At 37.1% G+C, this 24746-nt stretch overlaps 1 protein-coding gene across 1 annotated transcript in view; it reads left to right on the top strand.

Annotated features, from left to right (window-relative positions):
• The window catches only part of CENPJ (centromere protein J), a 44183-nt gene that overhangs the window by 15630 nt on the left and 3807 nt on the right, over positions 1-24746 (top strand). Inside the window, exons 9-13 of the mRNA XM_036743996.1 lie at positions 8174-8339; positions 11752-11994; positions 12435-12519; positions 16936-17000; positions 23803-23904. Coding sequence (XP_036599891.1) covers positions 8174-8339; positions 11752-11994; positions 12435-12519; positions 16936-17000; positions 23803-23904 — 661 coding nt within the window. The remainder of the gene's footprint in view (positions 1-8173; positions 8340-11751; positions 11995-12434; positions 12520-16935; positions 17001-23802; positions 23905-24746) is intronic.

The raw sequence follows: 24746 nt of genomic DNA, 5'->3' as shown, positions 1-24746 counted from the left end.
AGATTTTCTGATTTTACAGTAACAGATTATTTTTGTATAGTTATATTCTGCCTATACATTCATTCCAATGCTGCTTTTTTATTGGGCATTATGTTATAGGCATAGCCATATTTCTGCATATTCTTCATCATATTCAGCATTCTTTATGTCAATATGTATAGTATTCATCTTTACAGCTAGCACTGTACACTGGATAACACAACGATCCCCATCTCTCGGGGAACTTATACTAGGGACAGATATTAATGTGCTATAGTCTGTTCAGTGATTTCCTAATCATAAAAAATTTAGGTTGTTGGCAAGCTTTTTGTGTTATTAGAGTGAAAATTATGAATGTCTTTTTTTTTACATTTAATTTTTATTTCATTTTTCTCAATTACATGTAAACAAAAATTTTTAACTTGTTTTTTTAAAATTTTGAGATCCAGATTCTCTCTCTCACTCCTTCCCCTCCTCCATCCTTGAAAAGGCGAGCAATTTGATATAGATTATACATAAGCAGTCATGTGATACTTTTCCACATTAGTCATGTTGCAAAAGAAAACGCAGGGGGCAGCGAGGTGGCGCAGTGAGTAGAGCTCTGGCCCTGGAGTCAGGAGAACCTGAGTTCAAATGTGACCTCAGACACTCGACACATTTACCAGCTGTGTGACCTTGGGCAAGTCACTTAACCCCAATTGCCCTGCCTTCCCCCCTCCAAAAAAAAAACAATAAAAGAAAATGCAGACCAAACAAAACAACAATAATAAAGTAAACAAAGTATACTTCAGTCTGCATTCAGACACTATCAGTTCTTTCTCTGCAGGTGTTTTGCATTTTTCATTTAAGTTTTTCTGAATTGTCTTACCTCGCTGTATTGCTGAAAATAGTTAAATTATTCATAGTTGATCATCGTACAGTATTACTGTATACAGTGTTCTGATTTTGCTCATTTTGCATCAGTTTATGTAAGTCTTTCCAGGCTTTTCTGAAAACATCTTGCTGTCTTCCCTCACCCCTCCTAGAGAGGACAGTTTGATTTTGATTATACAAGTGAAGTCATGCAGAACATATTTCCATATTATCAATATTGAAAAACACAAAATAATAAAAATAAAGGAAGTATAAAAAAGTATGATTCAGTCTGCAGAGTTCATCAATTCTCTTGGATTATTGTCTTGACGAGAGTAGTTCAGTCTTTCACAGTTGATCATCCTTTTAATATTCCTGTTACTGTGTGAAATGTTCTCCTGGTTCTACTCCCTTCATTTTGCATGAGGTGATTTATCTTTCTAGGTTTTTCTGAAACCATCCTGCTCATTATTTCTTATAGCAGAATCGTATTCCATCACCATCATGTAACATAACTTGTTCAGCCATTCACCAATTGATGGGCATCCCTTGATTTCTAATTCTTTTACCATCCCAGAAAAGTTGCTACAAATATTTTTGTACAAATAGGTCCTTTTCCATTTTCTTTGATCTCTTTGGGATGCAGACCTAGTAGTGGTATTGCTGAGTCAGAGGGTATGCACAGTTTTATAGTATTTTGGGTATAGCTCCAAATTGTTCTCCAGAGTGTTTGGACTAGTTCACAATTCTTCCAAGAGTGCATTGTTGTCCCAATTTTTCCATGTCCCTACCAGTATTTGTCATTTCCTTTTTCTGTCATCTTAGCAAATCTGATAGGTGTGAGGTGGTATCTCATGGTTGTTTAAATTTGCATCTCTCTAATCAGTAGTGAATTAGAAAATTTTTTCGTATGACTGTTAATAGCTTTGATTTTTTTCTTCTGAAAACTGTTCATGTCCTTTGGCCATTGATCAACTGGGGAATGGCACTCTTTATTTTTTTAAATAAATTTGTCTCAGTTCCCTACATATTTGAGAAATGATGGCTTTACAGAGAAACTTGCTGCAAAAAATTTTCCCCAGTTTTCTGTTTTCCTTCTAATTTTGGCTGCCTTAGTTTTGTTTTTAGGGAAAGCTTTTTAATTTCATGTGATCAAAAGTTTCTCTTTGACTTTCTATAATCCCCTCTGTCTCTTGTTTGCTCATAAGCTCTTCCTTTTTCCATAGATCTGATAGGTCCATTTTTCCCTGCTCCCCTAATTGTGATATCACTCTTTATGTCTAAGTCATTTATCCATTTTGACCTTATTTTGGTCTGTGCCTAGTTTCCCCTAAACTGCTTTCTAGTTTTCCCAGAAATTTTTGTCAGATACTGAGTTCTTACTCCAAAAGTTTAGATCTTTGGTTTATCAAATACCAGATTACTATGGTCACTTATTGTTGTATATTGTGTACCTAATTTATTCCACTGATTCACCATTCAGTTTCTTAGCCAGTACCAAGACTGATTTTTTTTTTTACCAGATGGTTTTGATGATTACTGCTTTGTGATATAGGCCACATTCCTTAACAGTTTTTTTCATTGATGCCTTTGATATCCTTTACCTTTTGTTCTTCCAAATAATTTTGTTACTATTTTTTCTAGCTCTATAAAATAATTCTTTGGTAGGTTGATTGGTATGGTACCGAATAAATAAATGAACTTAGGTAGAATTGTCATTTTTATTATATTGGCTTGGCCTACCCATGAGAATTTAATATTTCTCCAGTTGCTTAGATCTGTCTTTATGGTTGTGAAAAGTGTTTTGTAACTGAATGAGGAAACAGAAAGGGAAAACCTTAGTCCTAATTAAATAATTGATGATAAATATAATAGAAAAATAATCATTTCTTTTACCATCATGTCATCTACAAAGAGTGATAGTTTTGTTTCCTCATTGCCTATTTTTATTTTTTCAGTTTCTTTTTCTTGTCTTATTGCTATAGCTAGCATTTCTAATAGAATATTGAATAATAGTGGTGATGATGGACATCCTTTCTTCACTCCTGACCTTAATGGGAAGGCATCAAGTTTTTCCCAATTGCAAATAATGTTTGTTCATTACTTATATTTTAAGAAAGACTCCATTGATTCCTATGCTTTCTAGTATTTTTAATAGGAATGGGTATTGCATTTTGTCAAAGGCATTTTCTACATCTGTTGATATAACTGTATAATTTTTGTTGTTATTGATGTGGTCAATTATGCTAATAGTTTTCCTAATATTGAACAGCCCTGCATTCCTGGTGTAAATTCCACCTTGTCATATATTATTTTAATCTCCTTAAATTTTTGCATTGATATTCATTAAGGAAATTGGTCTATAGTTTTCCTTCTCTGTTTTTGCTCTTCCTGTTTTGGGTATCAAATCATACTTGTGTCATAAAAGGAATTTGATAGGACTCCTCCTCTACCTATTTTTCAAATAGTTTACACAGTATTGGGATCAATTGTTCATTAAATGTTTAGTAGAATTCACTTGTGAATCCGTTTGGTCCTGGGGAGATTTTCTTAGGGAGTTCATTGATGGCTTGTTCAATTTCTTTTTGTAAGATGGGGTTATTTAAATATTCTATTTCCTCTTTTATTAATCTGGGCAGTTTATATTTTTGTAAATATTCATCCATTTTACTTAAGATTGTTTTACTGGCATATGATAATTGGGCAAAATAACTCCTAATAATTGCTTTATTACTTCATTGGTGGTACATTTACCCTTTTCATTTCTGATATTGGTAATTTGGTTTTCTTCTTTTTTAAAATAAAATTGAAATGGCTTGTCTGTTTGTGTTTTTTCCTCATAAAACCAGGTCCTAGTTTTATTTATTAATTCAATTTTTAAAAAATTTCCAATTTTAATAATCTCTCCTTTGATTTTCAGGATTTCCATTTTGATATTTAAAGATTTTTAATTTGTTCTTTTTCTAGTTTTTTTTAGTTGCATGACTAATTCAGTGATCTGCTCTTTCTTTTATTATGTATGCATTTAGATAGAAAATTTTCCCCTAAGTACTACTTTGGCTGCATCCCACAAATGTTGGAAGGTTATTTCATTGTTGTCATTGTCTTTAATGAAATTTTTGTTTCTATGTTTTGTTCTTTGAACCTTTATTCTTTAGGATTTGATTATTTAGTTCCTAATTTTTATTTGTGTTTCCATGTGTCTTTACTAAATGTAATTTTTATTGCATTATGGTCTGAAAAGGGTGCACTTAGTATTTCTGTTTCTGCATTTGGTTTTGAGGTTTTTAAGGTCTGATACATGGTCACTTTTCGTGAAGGTGCTACATATAGCTGAGAAAAAATACATACTCCTTTCTATTCCTGTTCAGTTTTCTCCAGTGGTCTGTTATATCTAACTTTTCTAAATTTTATTTGTCTTCTTGACTTCTTTTTTATTTATTTTATGGTTAGATTTATCTAGTTTTGAGAGGGGAAAGTTGAGGTCTCCCGTTAGTATAGTTTTACTATTTCCTCCTGTAATTCATTTAACTTTTCCTTAAGAATCTGGATGCTATGGATGACATTTGTTGCATATATGTTTAGTTTTGATATTATTTCGTTGTCTATGGTTCCTTTTAGGAAGATTTAGTTTCTCTGCCTATCCTTTTTCATTAGTTCTATTTTTGCTTTTGCTTTATCTGAGCTCATGATTGCTACCCCTGCTTTCTTCACTTCAGCTGAAGTAGAATAGATTTAACCCCTTAATTTAATTCAGTGTGTCTGTTTCAAGTGTGTTTTCTTGTTTTGGAATTCTAGTTTCTGGTTTTTTCTGCTATCCACTTCTGGTTTATGGGTGAGTTCATCTCATTCACAGTTATGATTACTAATCGTACATTGCCCTCATCCTATTCGTTTATCCTTCTCTCTTTTAGTACTGCCCCTCTTCTAAAGTCTGTTTTATTTCTTCTTTTATTTACTTTCCCTTTTATCACCCTCCCTCCCTTTTTCCTCATCTCTTTCCCCTCCTACAGCAGGGAACCATAGAATAAGATAGATTTCTGTTACCAATTGAATATGTATATGTATTTTCCCTTTTCGAACCCCTGAGGGCTTCCACTTCCTCTTGACCAAAAGTACACCTCTTCTCCATCAAACTATGACCAAGAAGTTGGTATAGACAATGGAATTGCCAAACAGTATCTGTACCTTTGTCCAGTGTTTGCACAGGGGTACTCTGTAATCTACACTTTCTGACCAGGTGTCAGGTTCCCTTACTGTCTTTGGCTTGAGAGCTCTCAAAACTGCTGTTGTTTCTGTCACCACCACCTAATCCCACACTGGTTTCATCCACCTGGGCTTCAGGACAGCCTTCTCACAGGTGTCACAGATCTCTATTTCTGACCTGTCTTGTCTTGGCCTTGCAGAATGTCCCACTTTGGCTCTGCCACTTAAGAATTTGATTTGTGGTGTTATTTTAAAGTTGGAGGGGAATGTTGGGAGAGCTCAGCAAAGTGCTTTCTCTACTCTGCCATCTTGGCTCTGCCCCCAGAAGTTGGTAGGCAATTAATAGGTGTTTGTTGACTGACCCGATCATTCAGTAACTTTTCCTCCTTAGAAATTCACTCCATCTGTATCTCTCAAAATTTTGGAAGCTTTTCCTCCTTAGAAATTCACTCCATCTGTATCTCTCAAAATTTTGGTAGCTCTTTTCTACCGACTTGAGGGACAGTCCTCTTCTTTTTTCCAATGAGTTCAGTGCTTGGCTCAATCTTTCTCACCTTCCTCGACTCCTGCCTCATACATACTAGGGGACTTAAACATACATATTGACTCTCCCTCAAACACTCTTTCTAGTCATATCCTTTTCTCCTCCTTTTCCTTTCCCATATACTTTGCAAACCAGTAACACTGGCCTTGTATTCCTTAAACAAAACACCCCACCTCCTGACTCCTCCCATTTTCACTGGCTGTACCACATATCTGGAAGCTTCTCCTTCCTTATCTCCACCTCCTAACTTTTTTTTAAGTCCCAGCTAAAATCCCTCCTTCTAAAGCAAGCTTTTTCTGATCCTCTCTCAATTTTCTAGTGCCTTCCCTGGGTTGGATATTTTCAGTTTATCTTGTTTATACATTGTTTGGATATGGTTGTTTGCCTGTTCTATTCCTCGTTAGATTATGAGCTCCTTGAGGGTAGGGGAACTTTTACCTTTCTTTGTTACCTTACACTTGGCACAATGCCTCCAATATATTAGATACTTAGTAAATGCTTATTGAGTTACTAATCCTAGAGGAGTCAGAATATTTTTGGCTCTGGATTTCTTCCTGATCCCGATTTGAGGACCCCTTTGGCAGTGGAGGATAGATTGGAAAGGGGAGCAGACTAGGTAAGGTGACTAGTCAAAAGACTTATTTTAACATTCCAAGTGAGACAGGTGATGAGGGCCTGTACTAGGGTGCTTTGCTGTATTGTGAGTGGAGAGAAGGGGATTTACACAGATGTTGCTAAGGTGGAAACGATAAGATTTGGTGGATTGTGTAAGTGGAGTGAGTGAGAGGGAAGTTGAGAAAATGGATGGATTTTGAATATGTGAATTTCAGATGCCACTGAGACATCCAGAATGAAATGTCTAATAAGCAGATGAAGATGTGGGTTTGGAGCTGAGAAGAGAGACCATGATTGGATATATAGATTTGGCAATCCTCTGCATAGAGATGATAACCCCATGGGAGGTGATGAGATCACTAAGTAGAGAAGAGAATCCAGGGAAGAATCTTAAGAGATACCCACAGTTAGGAAGAATGATAAACCAGGTCAGATGTCCAGAAGTCTTTTGGTGATACAGGACTGTACTTTGAGAGACTAGAGCTAGAGATATAGACACACAAACAAACGTGTTTTAAAAAATATGTACTCACATACCCACATATATGTGTATATATCTATATTTATTTTGTATATTATATACACACATATCTTCCCATTTAACAGATGAGGAACTGAAGTAGACAGATGTTAACTGACTTGTGTAAGACACACAGATAGATGTCTAAGGCTGGATTTGAACTCATGTTTTCCAAACTCCAGTTTTGATGCTCTATTGTGCCATCTTGTTGCCTTATAAAAGAATATATGGATGGAATCATGGAGGGCTTTGAATTTGGATTCATTAAGTAGTGGGGAGTCACTGAAGGTAGGTGACATCTTTAGAAAGATTAATGTGGTAGCAATGTGTAGGATAGACAGAATCCCACGTATTACTTTTTAAGTTATTGCAATGAGCTAGGTGAGAAGTAATGAGAGCTTAAGGTAGGAGTGTGGTTATTTGGATTGGAGAGAGGGGACAAGCTTTGAGATAGTACAGTAGGAGAAACATTAGGACTTAAAGGGCAGGAAACTGGGTAAACTAGTAGGGCCAGCTTCTTGTGTTCTTGCTTCCCCATATAGTGGGGTGGCTCACTTTGGAACGGCTGATTCAGTATTGGACAGGGGATTGTAGGTGTATAAAATAAGCCTGTATAAACTTGCTTTCTTAGATCCACGTTGTGGACAGATGCTAGATTCTAGCAACAGTGGACAAGCTAGAGGCAGATCAAGCCCCAAAATACCATTAAATCTTATAATCTGGGAAATTACTATTCTAAAAAGGCATCTTTGCTACATTTTTCATTTATGAATAAAATCATACGTTTGATTGGCTATCAAACTAAAGGTTATCATGTTATGACTCCATCTCAAAGAATGACTATTTCTAGCTCCATTCTTAACTTTTGTCTTGAGTAGGAGACATTATAGAGATATAAAATTTTATATATGTATATACATATATATACACACACATACACACATATGTTTGTATATGTATATATGTATACACACAGTTTTAGAGCTGGAAGGATCCTTATAGCTCATTTGCAGTTGAAGAAACCGAGGCTAAATGAGAATAAATGACTTCTCCCAAGTCACACAAACAGTCAGGTAGGCTGACTCCTGGCCTGATATACTTTTACATGGGCAAGCAAAAATTAGATGTTGCATTGCCTTATTCCTTGGTTATGTTGTAGAGTTCATAGCCATGAATTAGAAGTTCAGAGACTATTGGGAGGGAATGCATGTCTTCTTTGTGTGGTAACTGTTACCATTAGCTGTAGCTCAGCTACTTAATATCCTAATTCTGGTCTCTTAATGATATCTGACATAACTGAGAATATTGCCATATTTAGGTAATGTTTGTCTCATGCTAGTTCTTTGATTTTGATGTTGCAGGTTGTCACTTAAAATTCCTTATTGATTTGACATTTGGATTACTCTATTGGATATTTATTCTAGGTGATAAGATGTATTTGTATTTAATCAATTTAGAAAAGAGATTGCAGACTTTGAACAGCAGAAAGCAAAAGAATTGGCTCGAATTGAAGAGTTTAAAAAGGAGGAGATGCGAAAGCTACAAAAAGAACGCAGAGTTTTTGAAAAATATACTACAACTGCAAGAGCAATTCCAGATAGAAAGGAACGTGAAGAAATTCAGGTATGAGAGCTCTTGCTGTGCAAAGTGCTAGAAGTTGTATTGATAGACCAGTAATCAGAAAATGCCAGTTAATATATTGTCAGAGAATTTTCGTTATGGATCTACAACATAGTATTCATTTGCTAATCTCAATAATTTCAAGTGTTTTATAAGGATGTTGAAATTCTAACTAAACATACTTAATGCAATACAGCACTTTTTATAAAAGAATTAATAGTTATCTGTAGCACTAACTAGATAAATGATATTCTACTATATAAAAACCAGGAAGATGTCATAACTTCAGATTAGACAGCATGCACACTGAAATATGAATTGGTTCATTTGATTCTCATTGTGCAACAGTTATCAAGCTATAGCTCAGTTATTTAGTATAAGATATTTAACCCAGGCTTTGGTATTATTTTTACTTTTATTAGGAACATTTTCGGGGGCAGCTAGGTGGTACAGTGAGTAGAGCACCAGCCCTGGAATCAGGAGACCTGAGTTCAAATCTGGCCTCAGACACTTGACACATGTACTAGCTGTGTGACCTTGGGCAAGTCACTTAACCCCAACTGCCCTGCCAAAAAAACCCGACAAAACATTTTCCATCAAAGTTCTGTTTCTGTGCATGGGGTTGACCATTGATTCTTTTAGATATGCCAGTGAAGTGTAAACTTTGAAATGTCCTATAGGTTGGAAAGCCTTCGGGCATGTGCCAAATGATGTGTGTCTGTGTGTCTGTCTTCTGATGACCAGTCTAGCCAGGTGTTGAGTAATCTCATCACCAAAATGCTAGATATCAGGTTATAAACTTTTTTTGGCTGTGGCAGCCCAGATGATAGTCTATTGAGGTGTAAAGAGGTTGTGAATCAGTGGATGGAATATACATGCTAATTGAAATAATGGATTTTTTTTTAAAGTATCAGTGTTTCTAGAAGGAGATTATTACAAAGCAGAGCTTTAATTGCATATAATACTTATGTCTTGGCTTTTTAAAAATATGATTTAAAGATAATGATTTTTTATAGTAGAAGATAGTAATAGTTTTTCACTGACTATAGTTTGTTATTAATTAGATTAAGAAAAACTAATTTATCTACTAAGTTGAAATAGATTAGATTTGGGAACTTTTTTTTTTTCCTCTGCCCTTCAATCTTGACTTGATTCTCAAGCTCCAGTTCCACATTCAACTGTCCATTGGACATTCTTATGTAGATTTTGTATCATCAGCTCAAATTCTGGCTAAAACTTGAATCTCTTCTTCCTAAGTCAGTATGGTATATAGAAAAAGAGAATAATGGCTCTGAAGTTAGAGGACTGGATTCGGTTCTGACCTCTGCCACTTCACTGACACAGGTCACTTCACTTCCCTCGGCCTCAGTTTCTTCATCTGTAAAATGAAAAGGCTGGAATAGATGATCCTATGAAATCTCTTTCAGCTCTACATTGAGAATACTATGACTTCTTTATTTTGATTAATGGTAATTGTTTTTCTCTTAAGTCTCCTTTTCTGGTTTATCATTCATGTGGATATACCACAAAGGCCCTGCCCTGAGTTCTCACTAATTCTTTTGTACATGATCTCACTTGGTTCTCAGATTTAATTATTGTCTCTATGTAGATCACTCACTATGTAGATCACACACTATGTAGATCATTTTCTCCTGAGGTCCAGTGGCACATCTGCAATTACCTGTTGGATATTTCAAAGCGGATCTTCCTTAGGCCTCTCAAATTCAGTGTCTTAAATGGAATTTTTCTTTTTCCCAAATCTTACCCTTTTAAACTTACTTATTTTTGTTGATTGTACTACCCTCTTTCAGGCACACAGATTTACAACCTTAGTGTCATCCTTGATTCTTTGTTCTTTGTCATTCCAGTTAGTTGCCAAATCTTGTTGTTTCTACCTCTACAATATCTCTTGCATCTATCTTCTTCTCTTTGTTCACACAGCCTTAGTTTAGGCCCTCATTACCTTTTGCCTAAACTAATGTAGTATCTTCCTAATTGGTCTCCTTGCCTCAGGTGCCCTCCTCCACACTGTGGTCAAGTGACTTTTTTTTCCTTATGTGCAATTCTGATTATGTTATTTGCTTACTCATTAGCTTCCTGTTGCCTCTGGGATCAAATATAAACCCCTCTGTTGAGCTTTTAAAACTCCTTACAACCTAGCTCTTGCCTATATTTCCAGCTTTAGAATACATTGTTCTATTTCTTGCACTCTGCTGTCCTGCCACATTGGCCTCCTGGCTGTTTTCATATGGTCCTCCAGCTCCCATTTCTGTTCCTTTTACTGGCTGTATCCCATACCAGGAAATGCTGTCCACTTCTTGTACCTCCTGGTTCCTTTCAAAACTCTTCTCACTTCTCACGTGCTACCTTCTTTAATGAAGCCATGATTATCCCACCAGTGCCCTTCCCACCAAAATTTTAACCTACAGATTTATGTACCTGATATCTTCCCCATTAGAACATAAGCTTCTTTATGGGAGTAGGGGACTGCTTCATTTTTGTCTGTCTTTTCAGCACCTAGTGTCTGGCACACAGTGGTACTTAAATGCTTGCTGACTGATTTTTCCAACTTTTCCCATTCTCTCAACCCTCTATATTTAATTAGTAATCAAGTCGAGTCTTCTTTGTCTTCCATATATCTCTGTCCTTTTCTTTTCCACTGTCACCATCCACAGTTCATAACTTGACTATTGCAATAATCTTATAACTGCTCTATATGTCTGGTCCTTTCCCTGTCACTGTCTCCTAACTCTGTCCTGCTGCCAGATTTTTCTTTCTAAAATTTCCTTGTTTTAAAACTGCTCCACTCAGAACCTAACTGCCAACCAGCTAAAGTCCAAACCCTTTATCCTGGAATTCAAAGCCTTAGCTTCAGCTTACCTTCTCTAGTTTATGTTGTATAATGTTTCTACAGGATCCTGCTTCTCTAGCAAAGCTGATATATTACTCTTTATGCCCTTGAATATTGTGCTTTGCCTTCTTGGGCCTTTGCTCAAACTGTTTCCCTTACCTGAAATCTCTTATCGATCTGCTGATCAAAGTCTTTCAGGGCCAACTTAGATTGGTTTTAGTTTATCTTTCATAATTTCCCCAGCTAAAAGTGTTCTTGTTTTTTTCTGAATTCCTGTATCACTGCTATTTGATATTTAATATATACAGGACTTTTTGTACTAGTTATTTTTGTATGTTTCTTCTCTCCCTGCCTAGTTTACAAACAATGTGGTTGGCAGATACCATTTGTCCTAAACCTTTTCATGTATACCCATAATACCTAACAATTCCTTGGATAAATGCTCAATCTGTTTACATGCATGTCTTTGTCACTTAGGATCTATTTATACTATAGCAGCTTGTTAACAAAAAATGTCGTTTTGAGTTTATTGAGCACTTCTGAATGCTTGCTTCTCTTTTGAAGGCTTTAAAACAACAAATAGCAGATTTACAGGAAGAGTTGAAGCGAAAAGAGATAAAGTGGTCAAATACACATGGTCGCCTTAAAAGCCAGATAGAAACATTAGCTAAAGAGAACACTGACCTTCGGGAAGAGATAAGAATAATGGAACGGTTTCGACTTGAAGCCTGGAAAAAAGCAGAAGCTATTGAATACAACTTAAAGAATGAACATCCCCTGATTTCTGTGAAAAAAGAAGAGTCTACAGTGAGTTTATACTTAATTTTTACTGATCACATATATTATTCAGAATTTAATCCCAATACAATGAAAAGTTTTTAAAAACAGGTTTTTATAATTGTTACAAACTTTGGATTCCAACATTGCTAATTATGATCTGTAGTTAAAATGAAGGTATGTTTTTTCTGTTGAGCCTGATATAAGATTTTAAAAATCAATTAATTGACATTTAAATCTTAAAATTGAGGTCAAAATTGAGGGATTTGTTAATTGAGTGAATAATCTCCTTTTTAGAGTATTGTGTAGGGAAAAAGAAAATCAAACTACTTATCTGACTGTAATAGATCTGAAAATAAAATGAACAAAATGATTTCTAAAATTTTTGTCACAGATTGTTCACCATTAAAAAAATAAGCATTCTTCTTTTTTATGTAATACATATGCATGTATATGTAATATGATTACAGAATCCATTGTTAGGCTTTCAGAAGAGTCAGAACTTATCTTCAAGTCAGATGGAAAAATACAAGAAAAATCATTCACCAGGACAAGGTATGAAATGGTTTATGGGTAGGCCATAAGCATATATGTGTATTATAAAAAAACTTAGCAGAAACTTATCATGATCTGTTAGGTATTCACCTATTAATGATCTATTTTATGAATTAAGGTTTCAAATTTTTTGTAGCATTGAAACTCTTCTCCTTGTCTGAGTTTGAGTTCGGATTTTTTTAATAACAATAAAACCTCTCAGCCATCAAGCATTTATTAAGTGCTTAGGCATTGTGCTAAGCCCCAGGGATATGAATAAAAGTAAAATTATATCCCTGCCCTCAAGGAATTCACATCATAATGGAGGAATACATTGTACAAATAACTATGTATAGACAAGATAATATGCAGTGTAAATTGATAATGCTTAAATCCACATTTGCAAATGTTTGTGAGTTCTTCTGTTACTGTTGCCAGCTCTTTTTTCATTTCTTTAAAACTATTTTTCTGGACCTGTTTTCTTTAACAAAGTGTCATCAGCTCCCTTTTATTAAAATCTTCTGAAATGGTTTCTAATTGCTTATTGTAAGTATACCACAAGACTAATTTAACAGTTTTTTAAAATTTTGTTATTATTTTCATCACCCACTTTACATAAGCTACTATCTTGAAAAACTATTACTTTTTACTTCAAAGTTTTTTTGGTCAGAGAATTTGAGAATGTCATTTTAAATTTTGTCATATTCTGTTGGTAAATAGCTTTGTAATTTTGCTGGAAGCATGCAGTTGTTTTTAGCCATTTGATAACAACACCATGCAGGGAAATCACCCATATAGTCTTGTTTTACTTCTTTGGGATTTGGTGCTTGAACGAGGTGTATTTTTAATACTTTTCCTTATTGTTTCTTGAATCTTCTTGATTTTAGCTAATTTTCCACAGGAGACATAAGTACAAAAAAAGTATTTACAGTTAATAAAACAAATATCCCCTCTTCCCCTCAACTTGACTGAGAATATAAACATTTTTCATTATGCCAGTATAATCAACTAAGTACACACAGTCATGATGCCTGATTTGAGTCAGATCTTTAAGAAGACAACTTTTTAATAATGTGATAGTTCTCTGAATTTTTTAGATGGAGAAACTGTGTATGAACTACAAAGACAGAACAGCAAAAAGATTGACTGTGAGCTCCACAGAATATAGTTTAAGAAATGCTAATCTTTGACATAAATCTTAATTTTTGTCCTGTTAAGAAGCAATCCATGAAATCACAAGGAGGCTCAAGCACCTCAGTTGAATTAGTTAGTTGCCTGACTTGATGAAATTTAAAATGTGTAACAAGATGGTTTTGTATCTAGTAATTTCTTAACAAGGTGTGAACTTTGATTGGGTCAAGGAGGGAATAGCTAAATGGCCAATGAGACAAGCTAAGCATGCCTCTAGGACTTTTAATAGATGGAATAAGTCTAGTAAAATGTATCTTTCTGGCCCTGATCAGCAGACCTGTACTCTAATAGTGACTGATAGATTTCATTGCTTATAGTTTTGAAATCTCTTAAAGAAGAATGGAGGCAGTTCGGTGGTGTAGTGGAGGGCCTGAAGTCAAGACCTGAGTTTAAATCTGCCCTTTCTGACACTTTTTTTTCGCTGTGTGACCCTGGGCAAGTCACTTAACTTGACTGCCTCAGTTTCCTTATCTGTAAAATGGGGATAATAATAGCACCTACCTCTCAAGAGTTGTTATGAGGATCAAATGAGAGATCAGTAACTAGGATGGCAAAGGGCTATATGAAGATTATTTTAAATAATTGTAGATTTTTGTCTGAAGAGAAGACTTAAGAAGAGAGGTAAACTGCCTTCATATATTTGAAGGTCTGTCATTGGAAAAAAGATTAAATTTGTTCTGCTTGCCCCCTAGGGGCCAGACCAACAAAGAGGCAAATAGAGACTCCATGTAAGGAAAAACTTTATAACAATCAGAGCTATTCAAAAGTGGAATGGACTCCATCGGGAGAAAATGGTTTCTCCCTCACTGGAGGCTTTCAACAAAGGCTATATGACCACTTGTCAGATACATATGACCATTTTCAGATATAGATGGTTTGGACTACATGGCCACCAAAAGCCCTTCTAATGCTGAGATTCTGTAAGAAACGAGTGGATGTATCTGCTTCATCTAGAGAGCCAGTGCGGCAGAAGGCATCAGTGCTGAAGTCAGCAAGTCCTGGCTTCAAATCTCGCCTCAGACATACACTAGCCATGTCTCTCTTGGCAAGTGATTCAGCTTCTTAGTTTCCTTGTTTGTAAAGCAGAGGATAACAAGAGCACTTACCTCACAGGGTTTATGAGACTCAGATTGGACAGTGGGTGTCTAAAGGGCTTTGTAAACCTCTAAAGGGTTATATAAATGTGAGCTGTTATTTGGCATTGCTATAATCAAGATTTTTTTTTTTTTTTTGCAGTGGGGAAGGCAGGGCAATTGGAGTTAAGTGACTTGCCCAAGGTCACACAGCTAGTAAATGTGTCAAGTGTCTGAGGCTGGATTTGAACTCAGGTACTCCTGACTCCAGGGCCGTGCTCTACTCACTGCGCCACCTAGCTGCCCATAATCAAGATTCTTAAAGGAGTATTGCTAATGGACAGCTGATAAAAACCCCTTTTTGCTAAAATTACTCATTTAAGCTATAAGAAACTTGATAATTTTATGTTTTGAGTAATTTGTAAACTTAAGTGTTCTGTGTGTACATGAGAAAAAACAGAATTAAACAAGTTTAGCTCTCTCCCCTTTCCCCCTAAGGATTTAGACTAGGAGAGAACCTTAGACAGATTTTATAACTGGAAAGTCTGAAAGGTGAACAACTTTGCATGTATTTTAGTTTTTTGCAGACATTTCTTACATTTACTAGTTTCTAAGTGGAAAATAAATCAAATTAGATTATTCATTAAAGGTGAAATAGTCTTGCAAAGTAGACTCAGTCTAGGAATCAGGAGAGTTGCTTCTTGTCTTTGTTCTCTGTGTATGGATTGACAATTATAGTTCATGTTCCACTTCAAGACTTGAAAAGGACCTTTGATTAAGTGTAGCAACATTTACTGGACAGACATTTATTCAGAACGTGCTGTGTGCAATGCACTAGGCTAGCTGGTATGGTGAATATAGGGGATAAGGACAGTCTCTGCCCTTATGCAGCTTATAGTCAAATAGGGAAGAAGAGAAACAAATACAGGAGGGTGTTGGGTGTAGGGGAACTTGATTTAGAGTAAGATGACAAGGGTTTGAATCTTGAATCTGATACCATATCTGGGACGTTAGGCAAGGCTCTCACCACTTTAGGCTTCGGTTTCCTATCTCTAAAATGATGGGGTTTGAACTAAAAGATCACCAAAGTCCCTTGCAGCACTAAAATTCTATGACCTCGACTCTAGCAAAGTATATAAAAAACTTAACATTTTTTATGATGGAAAGTCCCCAAATCAAATTTTTCTCATACTCTATTTTTAAGCCTGGAATATTCCCTCTTTTAAAGCATGTGTGATTTCCTATAACATTGCAGGAGAGACAGGGAGAATGGTGTCCACAACTAAGTTGTAAAAGAAGATCTGTTGCTTAAATGCATTTGGAAAGATCCTTAGTTATTCTTTAAATAAATTTCCTGGTCTTATTTGCTGCAGTTTGGATCTGGTTACATCATAACTAGATGGAATTCATAAACTAGTACTTTTTGAAAATGAAATTGGTTAATTCATGTGGAAGCTCATGACAGAAAAAAAAAAAACAAAACAGCCATAGAGAGAGGTATCATGTGGGGTACCAAAAAGCACTAGTCTTTTTTGATAAAATCTGGACTTAGAAGACCTGGCTTAGATACTGTGTGAAGCTACATGGTAGCTAACTCTATCCCTCTACCAAAGGTTGCTATTTAAGCAAGGTTCTCTATTGCAGTGTAAACAAGTATTTGTGGTCCCTCTGTTTCCCAATAAGTTTTATTGTCTTCAGTGATATGTGCTGTGTGATGTTTGATTTTTATTTAAGCTATCAGCCCAACAACTTTTCTTCTATGCTACATAAAGGCAATTTTTAAAGAAGGGATTTTTGCCAGTCTTCTAAATTTGATATAAATTGATGTTCTGACAACTGCATCATCATCATGCACTTGTACTATATAGATAAGTTTATTGTTGGCCACCTCTCTGGGCCTCAGTTCCTTCAGCTTAAAATGAGGGTCTTAAATGTTGTGATCTCTGAGGTCCATTTCAGTTCTAAATCAATGATTCTATGTCAGATGCCAAAGTTTTAAAGATGCTTAAGCAAGTATGCCACACTATTTTTTTTATGCTGCACTTTTAAGACAGAAAAGACTTGTTTAAAAAATAAGTGCATGTATTTAATATGAGCCTGTTTTAATTGAAAGGAGACTTTTTTATGTTACCAACTTTATTTTTAATGTAACTTTTTTTTCTGGTAAAAACAGGAAATCTGCCTCGGAGACCAAGTCAGCACCGGGTTCATGATCTAAGTAATTCAGATAAAAAACAGGTGAATTTTGTAGTGGCTTAATATCTTAATGTATATAGATATGAATGGATTGGTGTTGGAATTAACCTCCTTACCTACCTGCCTTGAAAGAGTAAAAAAAGTTAGTGGCTAAAGAGATAAGTGATTAAGTGGGTAAGTTAATAAAGGGTTCTGCTGAGGCTTTTTAAAAATTTAGCTTTAATTAATCTAGCATTTTTTTTTTTTTGCAGTTCTATGTTCCAAGTATTGTATTAAGCACTGGGGGGCAAAGAAAGGAAAAAAATACAAAAATGGTCCCTACCTTTAAGGAGCTCACATCCGAATGTGGAAGCCACCTTGGAAATTTAAATTCCTGCACACAATAAATATAGAGCAGAAGGAATCTTAGTAATCTTAGAGAGGAAGGCTTTGGTGACTGGGGTGACTGAGAAGGCCTCCTCGAAGAGCTGGCCTTTGAGCTGAGTCTTGAGAGAGGCTCAGGGATGTCAAGAAGTAAAGATGAGGAAGGAGAGCATCCCAAACACAAAGGATACAAAAGATGGGAGATAGAGCACCATATTGGAGGAACATCAAGCCAATATTGCTATACTATTGAGTATGGGGGTGGGAGTGAGGAAAGTCAAGTGTGAGAACACTGGAAAGGGAGAAAGGGGTCAGGTTATGGAAGAACCTTAATGCAAGAAGAGGACTTTAATTTTGGAGATAATAGAGAGTCGCTGAAGTTTACTGAGCTCCAGGGACATAGACCTATGCTGTAGGCAGCTGACTATGGATTGAAATGGGGAAGAAAATTGAGGCAGGGAGACCAATTAGAAGACTGTTGCTATTATCCAAGTGAGAGATGATGAGTACTTGAACTAACTTGGTGGCTCTGTGAGTGGAGGGAAAGGAATGTATATGAGAGATGTAGTTACATGATGGTAGAAATGACAAGATTTGTGAACCCACTGCATATTGGGGGGGAGGGGTGGAGATCAGTAAGAGTGAGGAGGATGTAGTGGCTGTGAACCTGGGAAACCAGGAGAACAGTGACACTTTCAATAGTAATAGCTAAGTTTAGAAGGGAGAGAGTTTGGGGGAAAAAAGATGAGTTTTGCTCTGGGCATGGGGAATTTGAGATATCCAGTTTGGAGGTCAAAGACTAGAGCTGTATATACATATCTGCATATCTGGGAATCCTTTGCATAACTAAATGCATTGGAAGCAATGAAGCCACTAAGTGATACAGCATAGAGACAAACCTCAAAAGGGTTAGATGAACATGAGCTGCTATTTGACACTGCTATAATCAGGATTCTTTTTTTTTTCTTTAAAGAAAATTCTTTATTTTTTATTTGAATTCTATACTTTAGTATTTAATATTTTTTAGTTTTCAATATTGTCCAAGATTTTGAGTTACAAACTTTCTCCCCATTTCTACCCTCCCTCCACAATAAGATGGCTTATATTCTCATTGCCCTCCCTTATGTCAACCCCCTCCCCCTCCCCCTATCCCTATCCCCCTTACTTTCTTGTAGGGCAAGATAGATTTCTATGCCCCATTGCCTGTATATCTTATTTCCCAATTGCATGCAAAAACAACTTTTTTTTGAGCATCTGCTTTTAAAACTTGGAGTTCCAAATTCTCTCCCCTCTTCCCTCACCCCCCCCCTCCACTATCGCTAAGAAGGCAAGCAATTCAACATAGGCCACACATGAATCATTATGCAAAACACTCCCATAAATAGTCATATTGTGAAAGACTATTTCCCTCTCTCCTATCCTGTCCTCCTTTATTCAGTTTTCTCCCTTGACCCTGTACCTTTTCAAAACTGTTTGCTTTTAATTACTTCTTCCCTCTATCTGCCATCCCTTCTATTGTCCCCTTCCCCCTACTTTCATGTGGGGTAAGATACCCAATTGAGTATGTTATTCCCTCAAGTCAAATCCAGCGAGAGCAAGATTTACTCATTCTCTTTTACCTGCGCCTTCTTTCCTTCCAACAAACTGCTTTTTCTTGCAACTTTTATGTGAGATAATTTATCCCATTCTGTCCCTCCTTTTCTCCCTCTCTCAATATATTCCTCTCTCACCCCTTAATTTTATTTTTTTAGATATCATCCCTTCATATTCAACTCAGCCTGTGCTCTCTGTCTATATATATGTGTGTATATATCTATATCTATGTATGTTCCCTTCAACTACCCTAATACTGAGAAAGGTCTCATGAATTACACACACCATCCTTCCATGTAGGAATGTAAACAAAACAGTTTAACTTTAGTAAGTCCCTTATGATTTCTCTTTCTTGTTTACCTTTACATGTTTCTCTTGATTCTTGTGTTTGAAAGTCAAATCAGCTCTGGTCTTTTCCTTGAGAAAGGTTGAAAGTCCTGTATTTTATTGAAAGTCCATATTTTGTCTTGGAGCATGATACTCAATTTTGCTGGGAAGGTGATTACTGGTTTTAATCCTAACTCCTTTGACCTCCAGAATATCATATTCCAAGCCCTTTGATCCCTTAATGTATAAGCTGCTAGATCTTGTATTGTCCGGATTGTGTTTCCACAATACTCAAATTGTTTCTTTCTGGCTGCTTGCAGTATTTTCTCCTTGATCAGGGAGCTCTGGAATTTGGTGACAATATTCCTAGGAGTTTTCTTTCTGGGATCTTTTTGAGGAGGCGATTGGTGGATTCTTTCAATTTCTATTTTGCCCTATGGCTCTAGGATATCAGGGCAGTTCTCCTTGATAATTTCTTGAAAGATGATGTCTAGACTCTTTTTTTGATCATGGCTTTCAGGTAGTCCAATAATTTTTAAATTATCTCTCCTGGATGTATTTTCCAGGTCAGTGGTTTTTCCAATGAGATATTTCACATTGTCTTCCATTTTTTCATTCCTTTGGTTCTGTTTTATAACATCTTGATTTCTCATAAAGTCACTAGCGTCCACTTGCTCCAATCTAATTTTTAAGGTGGTATTTTCTTCAGTGGTCTTTTGGACCTCCTTTCCCATTTGGCTAATTCTGCCTTTTAAGGCATTCTTCTCCTCATTAGCTTTTTGGAGCTTTTTTGCCATTTGAGTGAGTCTATTTTTTAAGGTGTTATTTTCTTCAGTATTTCTTTGGGTCTCCTTTAGCAAGTCATTGACTTGTTTTTCATGATTTTCTCACATCACTTTCATTTCTCTTCCCAATTTTTCCTTTACTTCTCTTACTTGCTTTTCCAAATCCTTTTTGAGCTCTTCTATGGCCTGAGACTGATTCATATTTTTCTTGGAGTCTTTTGATGTAGGCTCTTTGACTTTGACAACAACTTCTGGCTGTATGTTTTGATCTTCTCTGTCACCAAAGATTCCAAAGTCTGGGTCTGAATCAGAGTCCGTTTTCGCTGCCTGGCCATGTTCCCAGCCAACTACTAGACCCTTAAATTTTTCATCGGGGTATGGCTGCTTGTAGAGTAGTGAGTACTTTGTTCCAAGCTTGAGGGGATGTGCTGTTGTTTTCAGTTATTTCTATACAGCCAGTTCTGCCACACCAGCACTCCTGCTCCCCCAAGAACCACCAACCCGGAGTGGATTCAGATCTTAAGCAGGCTCTGCACTCCTGCTCTGATCAGCCACTTAATTCCTCCCACCAGGTGGGCCTGGGGCCAGAAGCAACTGCAGCTGTAGTTCTGTAGCTGCACCTCCCCCGCTCCCCCCGGGGTGGTGACCGAACTGTGAACTCCTTCACTCTGTCCCTGCAGCTTTTCCCACTAACCTTCTCTGTTCTCTTTGGTATTTATGGGTTGAGAAGTCTGGTAACTGCCACAGCTCACTGATTCAGGGTGCTAGGGCCTGTTCTGGTTGGTCTGGGTGCAGCCCATGCTGGGCCCTGCTCCTTTCTGCTCCCAGCTCCTTGCAGGATAGACCTTACCCAGCCACCATCCAGGCTGTCCTGGGCTGGTGCCCTGCTTCCCTCTGCTATTCTGTGTGTTCTGTAGCTCTAGAATTTGTTCAGAGCCATTTTTTATAGGTTTTGGAGGGACGTGGGGAGGAACTCACCCAAGTCCCTGCTTTCCAGCTGCCATCTTGGCTCCGCCCTTCCATGTGGCCCTCTCTTTATGCAGCCAGGATGGAGTAGAGAAATCAGTCAAGGGAAATGAGCATACTGAGGAACTAGGAAGTTAGAGTATTTAAGGGACCATCAGTAGATATAGTGAAGTGGGGATGGATAGGAAGACAGTGTGCCAGGCACTGAACTCAGTGAGAAAGAAGAAAGGATGACTTGGGGGTCAGTAGATATTGGCCACCAGGATGTGGACTGGGTGATAAATTTGGATAGTCAATAGATATTTAGTGCCTACTCTGTGCTGCTATTATGCTAATGTGTGCAGTACAAAAAAGGCAAAAGAAATGCCCTGCTTTCAAGAATTTCATAGTTTAATTGCAGAGACAGCACCCAAACAACTAGGTACCAACTTGCCATTTACAGGAGAAATTAGAGATAATCAACAGAGAGAAGGCAATAGAATTAAGGGGGAATGGGAAGGGCATTCTGATGAAGGTCAGAATTTAGCTGGGTTTGAAGGAAGCCAGAAGGTAGACATGAGGAGGGAGCATTCTATGCATGAGGGACAGTTGGTGATAACGTAGAGAATTGGAAGGGTAGAACTGCAAGGCAGCCAGGGTCACTAGATCATAGAGTACATGGGGGTGGGATGAGACGGTTTAAGTGTAAAAAAGTGTGAGAAGACTGGAAGAGGGGCTAGGTTATAAAGGACTTTGAACACCAAAAAAGATTTTATATTTGATCTGGAGGTGGATAATGTAAATCACAGAGGAAGAGAGGATGCCAGTTGAGTGTAAGAAAAAGCATAGCTAGTGTCGTAAAGGGTGGCCAGGGAGGCAACAGGGTCTCAGTGAATTTCAAAAGATGGGAGGAGAAAGAAAAAGTTAAAGGAAGTTAAATTATGGAACAGGTATTCCAGGGGGCACAGTGGAAGGGTTGGGCAGATCTAGAGTGGGATGTAAAAGGAACAGGTTTTGGGTAGATGGGAATAAGAGAAAGAAAGTTGGGATGGGGAAATGGTTTTGTTCAGCAACTGGAAGGCCGGTATCATGGAGGACAGGGAGAGTAAAAGGGGTTCGAAGTATGCTAATCCTTGAGAAAGAAGTCCAAGTTGAGTATCAGTGGAGGGGGAAAGTCCCTTGAGAGAGGCATAGGTGTTTCAGAGTTGTCCTGGGAGGCCTTTGAAGAAGCGATAGGTGGCTTTAGGGAGCTTGGTCAAAAGTTGCTGGTGTGAGGTGGAGGGGCTGGAGCTGAAGTTGATCTGAGTCCTTCTGGAAACTGGAAAGCTTTGGCATGGAATTTTGCCTTTACAGTACTTGTTTTGGGCTTACTTTTAACATGATTCCATCGATACCAGGGACATGCTGTGCGCTCCTTTGCAGGATTACCCTTGGCTTTTGTTTTAGTAAATCTAATGTAATATAATCTTTGCCATGAAGTCATATTATCAAGGTAAAACTAGTTGGTTTCCAACATGTGCTTCTTGGACCCTTTAGTTACATTTTCTTTTCCTAGGATACTGAGAGCTTCCTGAAATTTCAAACAGTGAATACCAGGGCTGAACTTGCTAGTACATTTCTCTGCACTATAGTTAGTTCTATTCTGAGCAAACTTGGAACTTCTGCAACTGTTGTGTTAAGCAAACCTGGGGATTTCTGCAGGGCTGGGGAAAAGATTAAGCATTTATATAGTGACTGCTATGTGCCAAGCACAGTGCTAAGCACTTTAAAATTATTACCTCATTGGATCTTAATAGCTCTGGGAGGAAGGTACTGTTATCGTCTTCATTTTAAGATGTGGTTAAGGGACTTGCCCAGGGTCACACAGCTGGTAAGTGTCTGAGGCCAGATCTGAACCCAGGCTTAGTTCTCTATTCACTGATTGCCCAGCCGACAACTGCAGGACGTAGCAGGTCAGTGTAGGTCTTATGTGGTTGACATCTTCGCCTCTTGATGAAGTGTCCCTTGGTTCTAGTCTCAGTATTCCACCAGCTTTGGCCCATATCACAGCTTTATTTCCAAAGGATCTAGTTCAAGAGTTAAACTGGATTTTGAGGTGGAGGTGGTTAGAAGGTTCCATTGATCATGAGGTTTAGTTCCTTGTAAAGACAGATGGGTCATGGTGCCTGCAATATTACATCTTTCCCTTAGGAGGTCTTAGACTTTTAAAAATTTTTTGTTAAAATATCTTGATGATTGTACATCACTATACTTGGTTTTCTTTGTAATCCTATGTATTTTACTTTATACATCTAAAACCATCATTCTGAGGAGTCCACAGTCTTCATCAGACGGCCAGAGGAAATCCATGACACACAGAAGTTAAGAACACCTGCCTTTGTTAACTGGTTAAAAACATCTGGTGTTTAGAACCTAGTATGTGTCATTTTATGGTAAACATAGGTAAATTTAATCTGTAAACTACCTCAGTTGGGGGGGTGGGGCTTAGCATAATATACAATAATTTCATGTAATTTCGCAGCTAGGTGGTACAGTGAATGAGAGCACACTAGATGTGGTATTGTAAGACCTAAGTTCAAATCTAGCCTCAGAGACACTTTGTAGCTGTGTGAACCGGGGCAAGTCGCTTAATTTGTCTCAGTTTCCTCAACTGCAAAATGAAGATGTCAGTACTTATATCCCAGAGAAGATCAAATGGGATATGTGTAAAGTACTGTGCAGAGTGCCTGGCACACAGTAGGTGCAGGGTGTGTGTGTGTGTATGCTTATTCCCTTCCTATGTGATACTTTATATATTCTTTAGATTACTGATCAGATCTTATATTTTTTAGCTCATACCCAATGAAATATCTGAACCTCTTATATGCCCTATTCCTGATTCTAAAGTACAAGAAGAAGAAATTCATGGAGAAATCAATCATCCTGATGGAAAGGTAAAAAATTACAATTTTCTTGAAAGTTTGAATCCCTATCTGCTGAAGAAATATGAGAGAAAATTACTATATTTATTTCTATCATCTCTCCCTTATAGGCTGCTATAATTGTCAGCAGTAGCTTGTTTAAATATTTGGGGAAAGCATGAGTAGAGATATCTCTGAGAATTATTAAGTGCTATGCACAACTCTTCAACCCTTCTTAATGAAAACTGAAACATGAGTCTTGATAATGGTACAACAATATGATTGCAATTTAAGAGGGGCAGTTTGTCAAATAATCTCAAAGTTAGAAGGAATCTTAGAGATAGATATTATTCCTGCTTTGGATGGAAGACTTGATCCATCTATAATATCTCTAACAAGTAATCATATAGCCTTCTTCTTAACCTCCAAGATAGGGAGTTTACCACCTAATAAGGTTTCCTCTGCCCCAGCTGTGTTTCAGAGCTCCTTCTCCTTTAATTTTTATGCATTTGTTTGAATTCTGTCTACTGGAGCTGTCTACATAGGATAAGTCTATTTTCCCCTCACCTTTTGTAATGACAACACTTAAAACATTTTAAGTGATGTATAAACCCAGGGTGAGGACCAGAGTATGACTTTGAGGTATACTATCTGAATACATAGTATGGTAGGTTCTGCCACATTGAAAAAACTTTCTTTGAATCCATGGTCTTCGCAAGACAATCTACTTTTTGAAGACTTACCTAGCTAAGTATGTAGTAGTGCAGCACTAGGCATTTGGCCTGTTGGTTATATATTTTTTGGCCCTAGCCTTCCTCAGTATAAGTACAAAATGGCCTTCAGTCCTGTGTAACCCCCTTCTGCTTCTGCATTGA

Source organism: Trichosurus vulpecula, chromosome 2, assembly GCF_011100635.1.
Source record: "Trichosurus vulpecula isolate mTriVul1 chromosome 2, mTriVul1.pri, whole genome shotgun sequence".
NCBI classification, from domain to species: domain Eukaryota; kingdom Metazoa; phylum Chordata; class Mammalia; order Diprotodontia; family Phalangeridae; genus Trichosurus; species Trichosurus vulpecula.
This window is presented reverse-complemented; position numbering and strand designations above follow the sequence as displayed.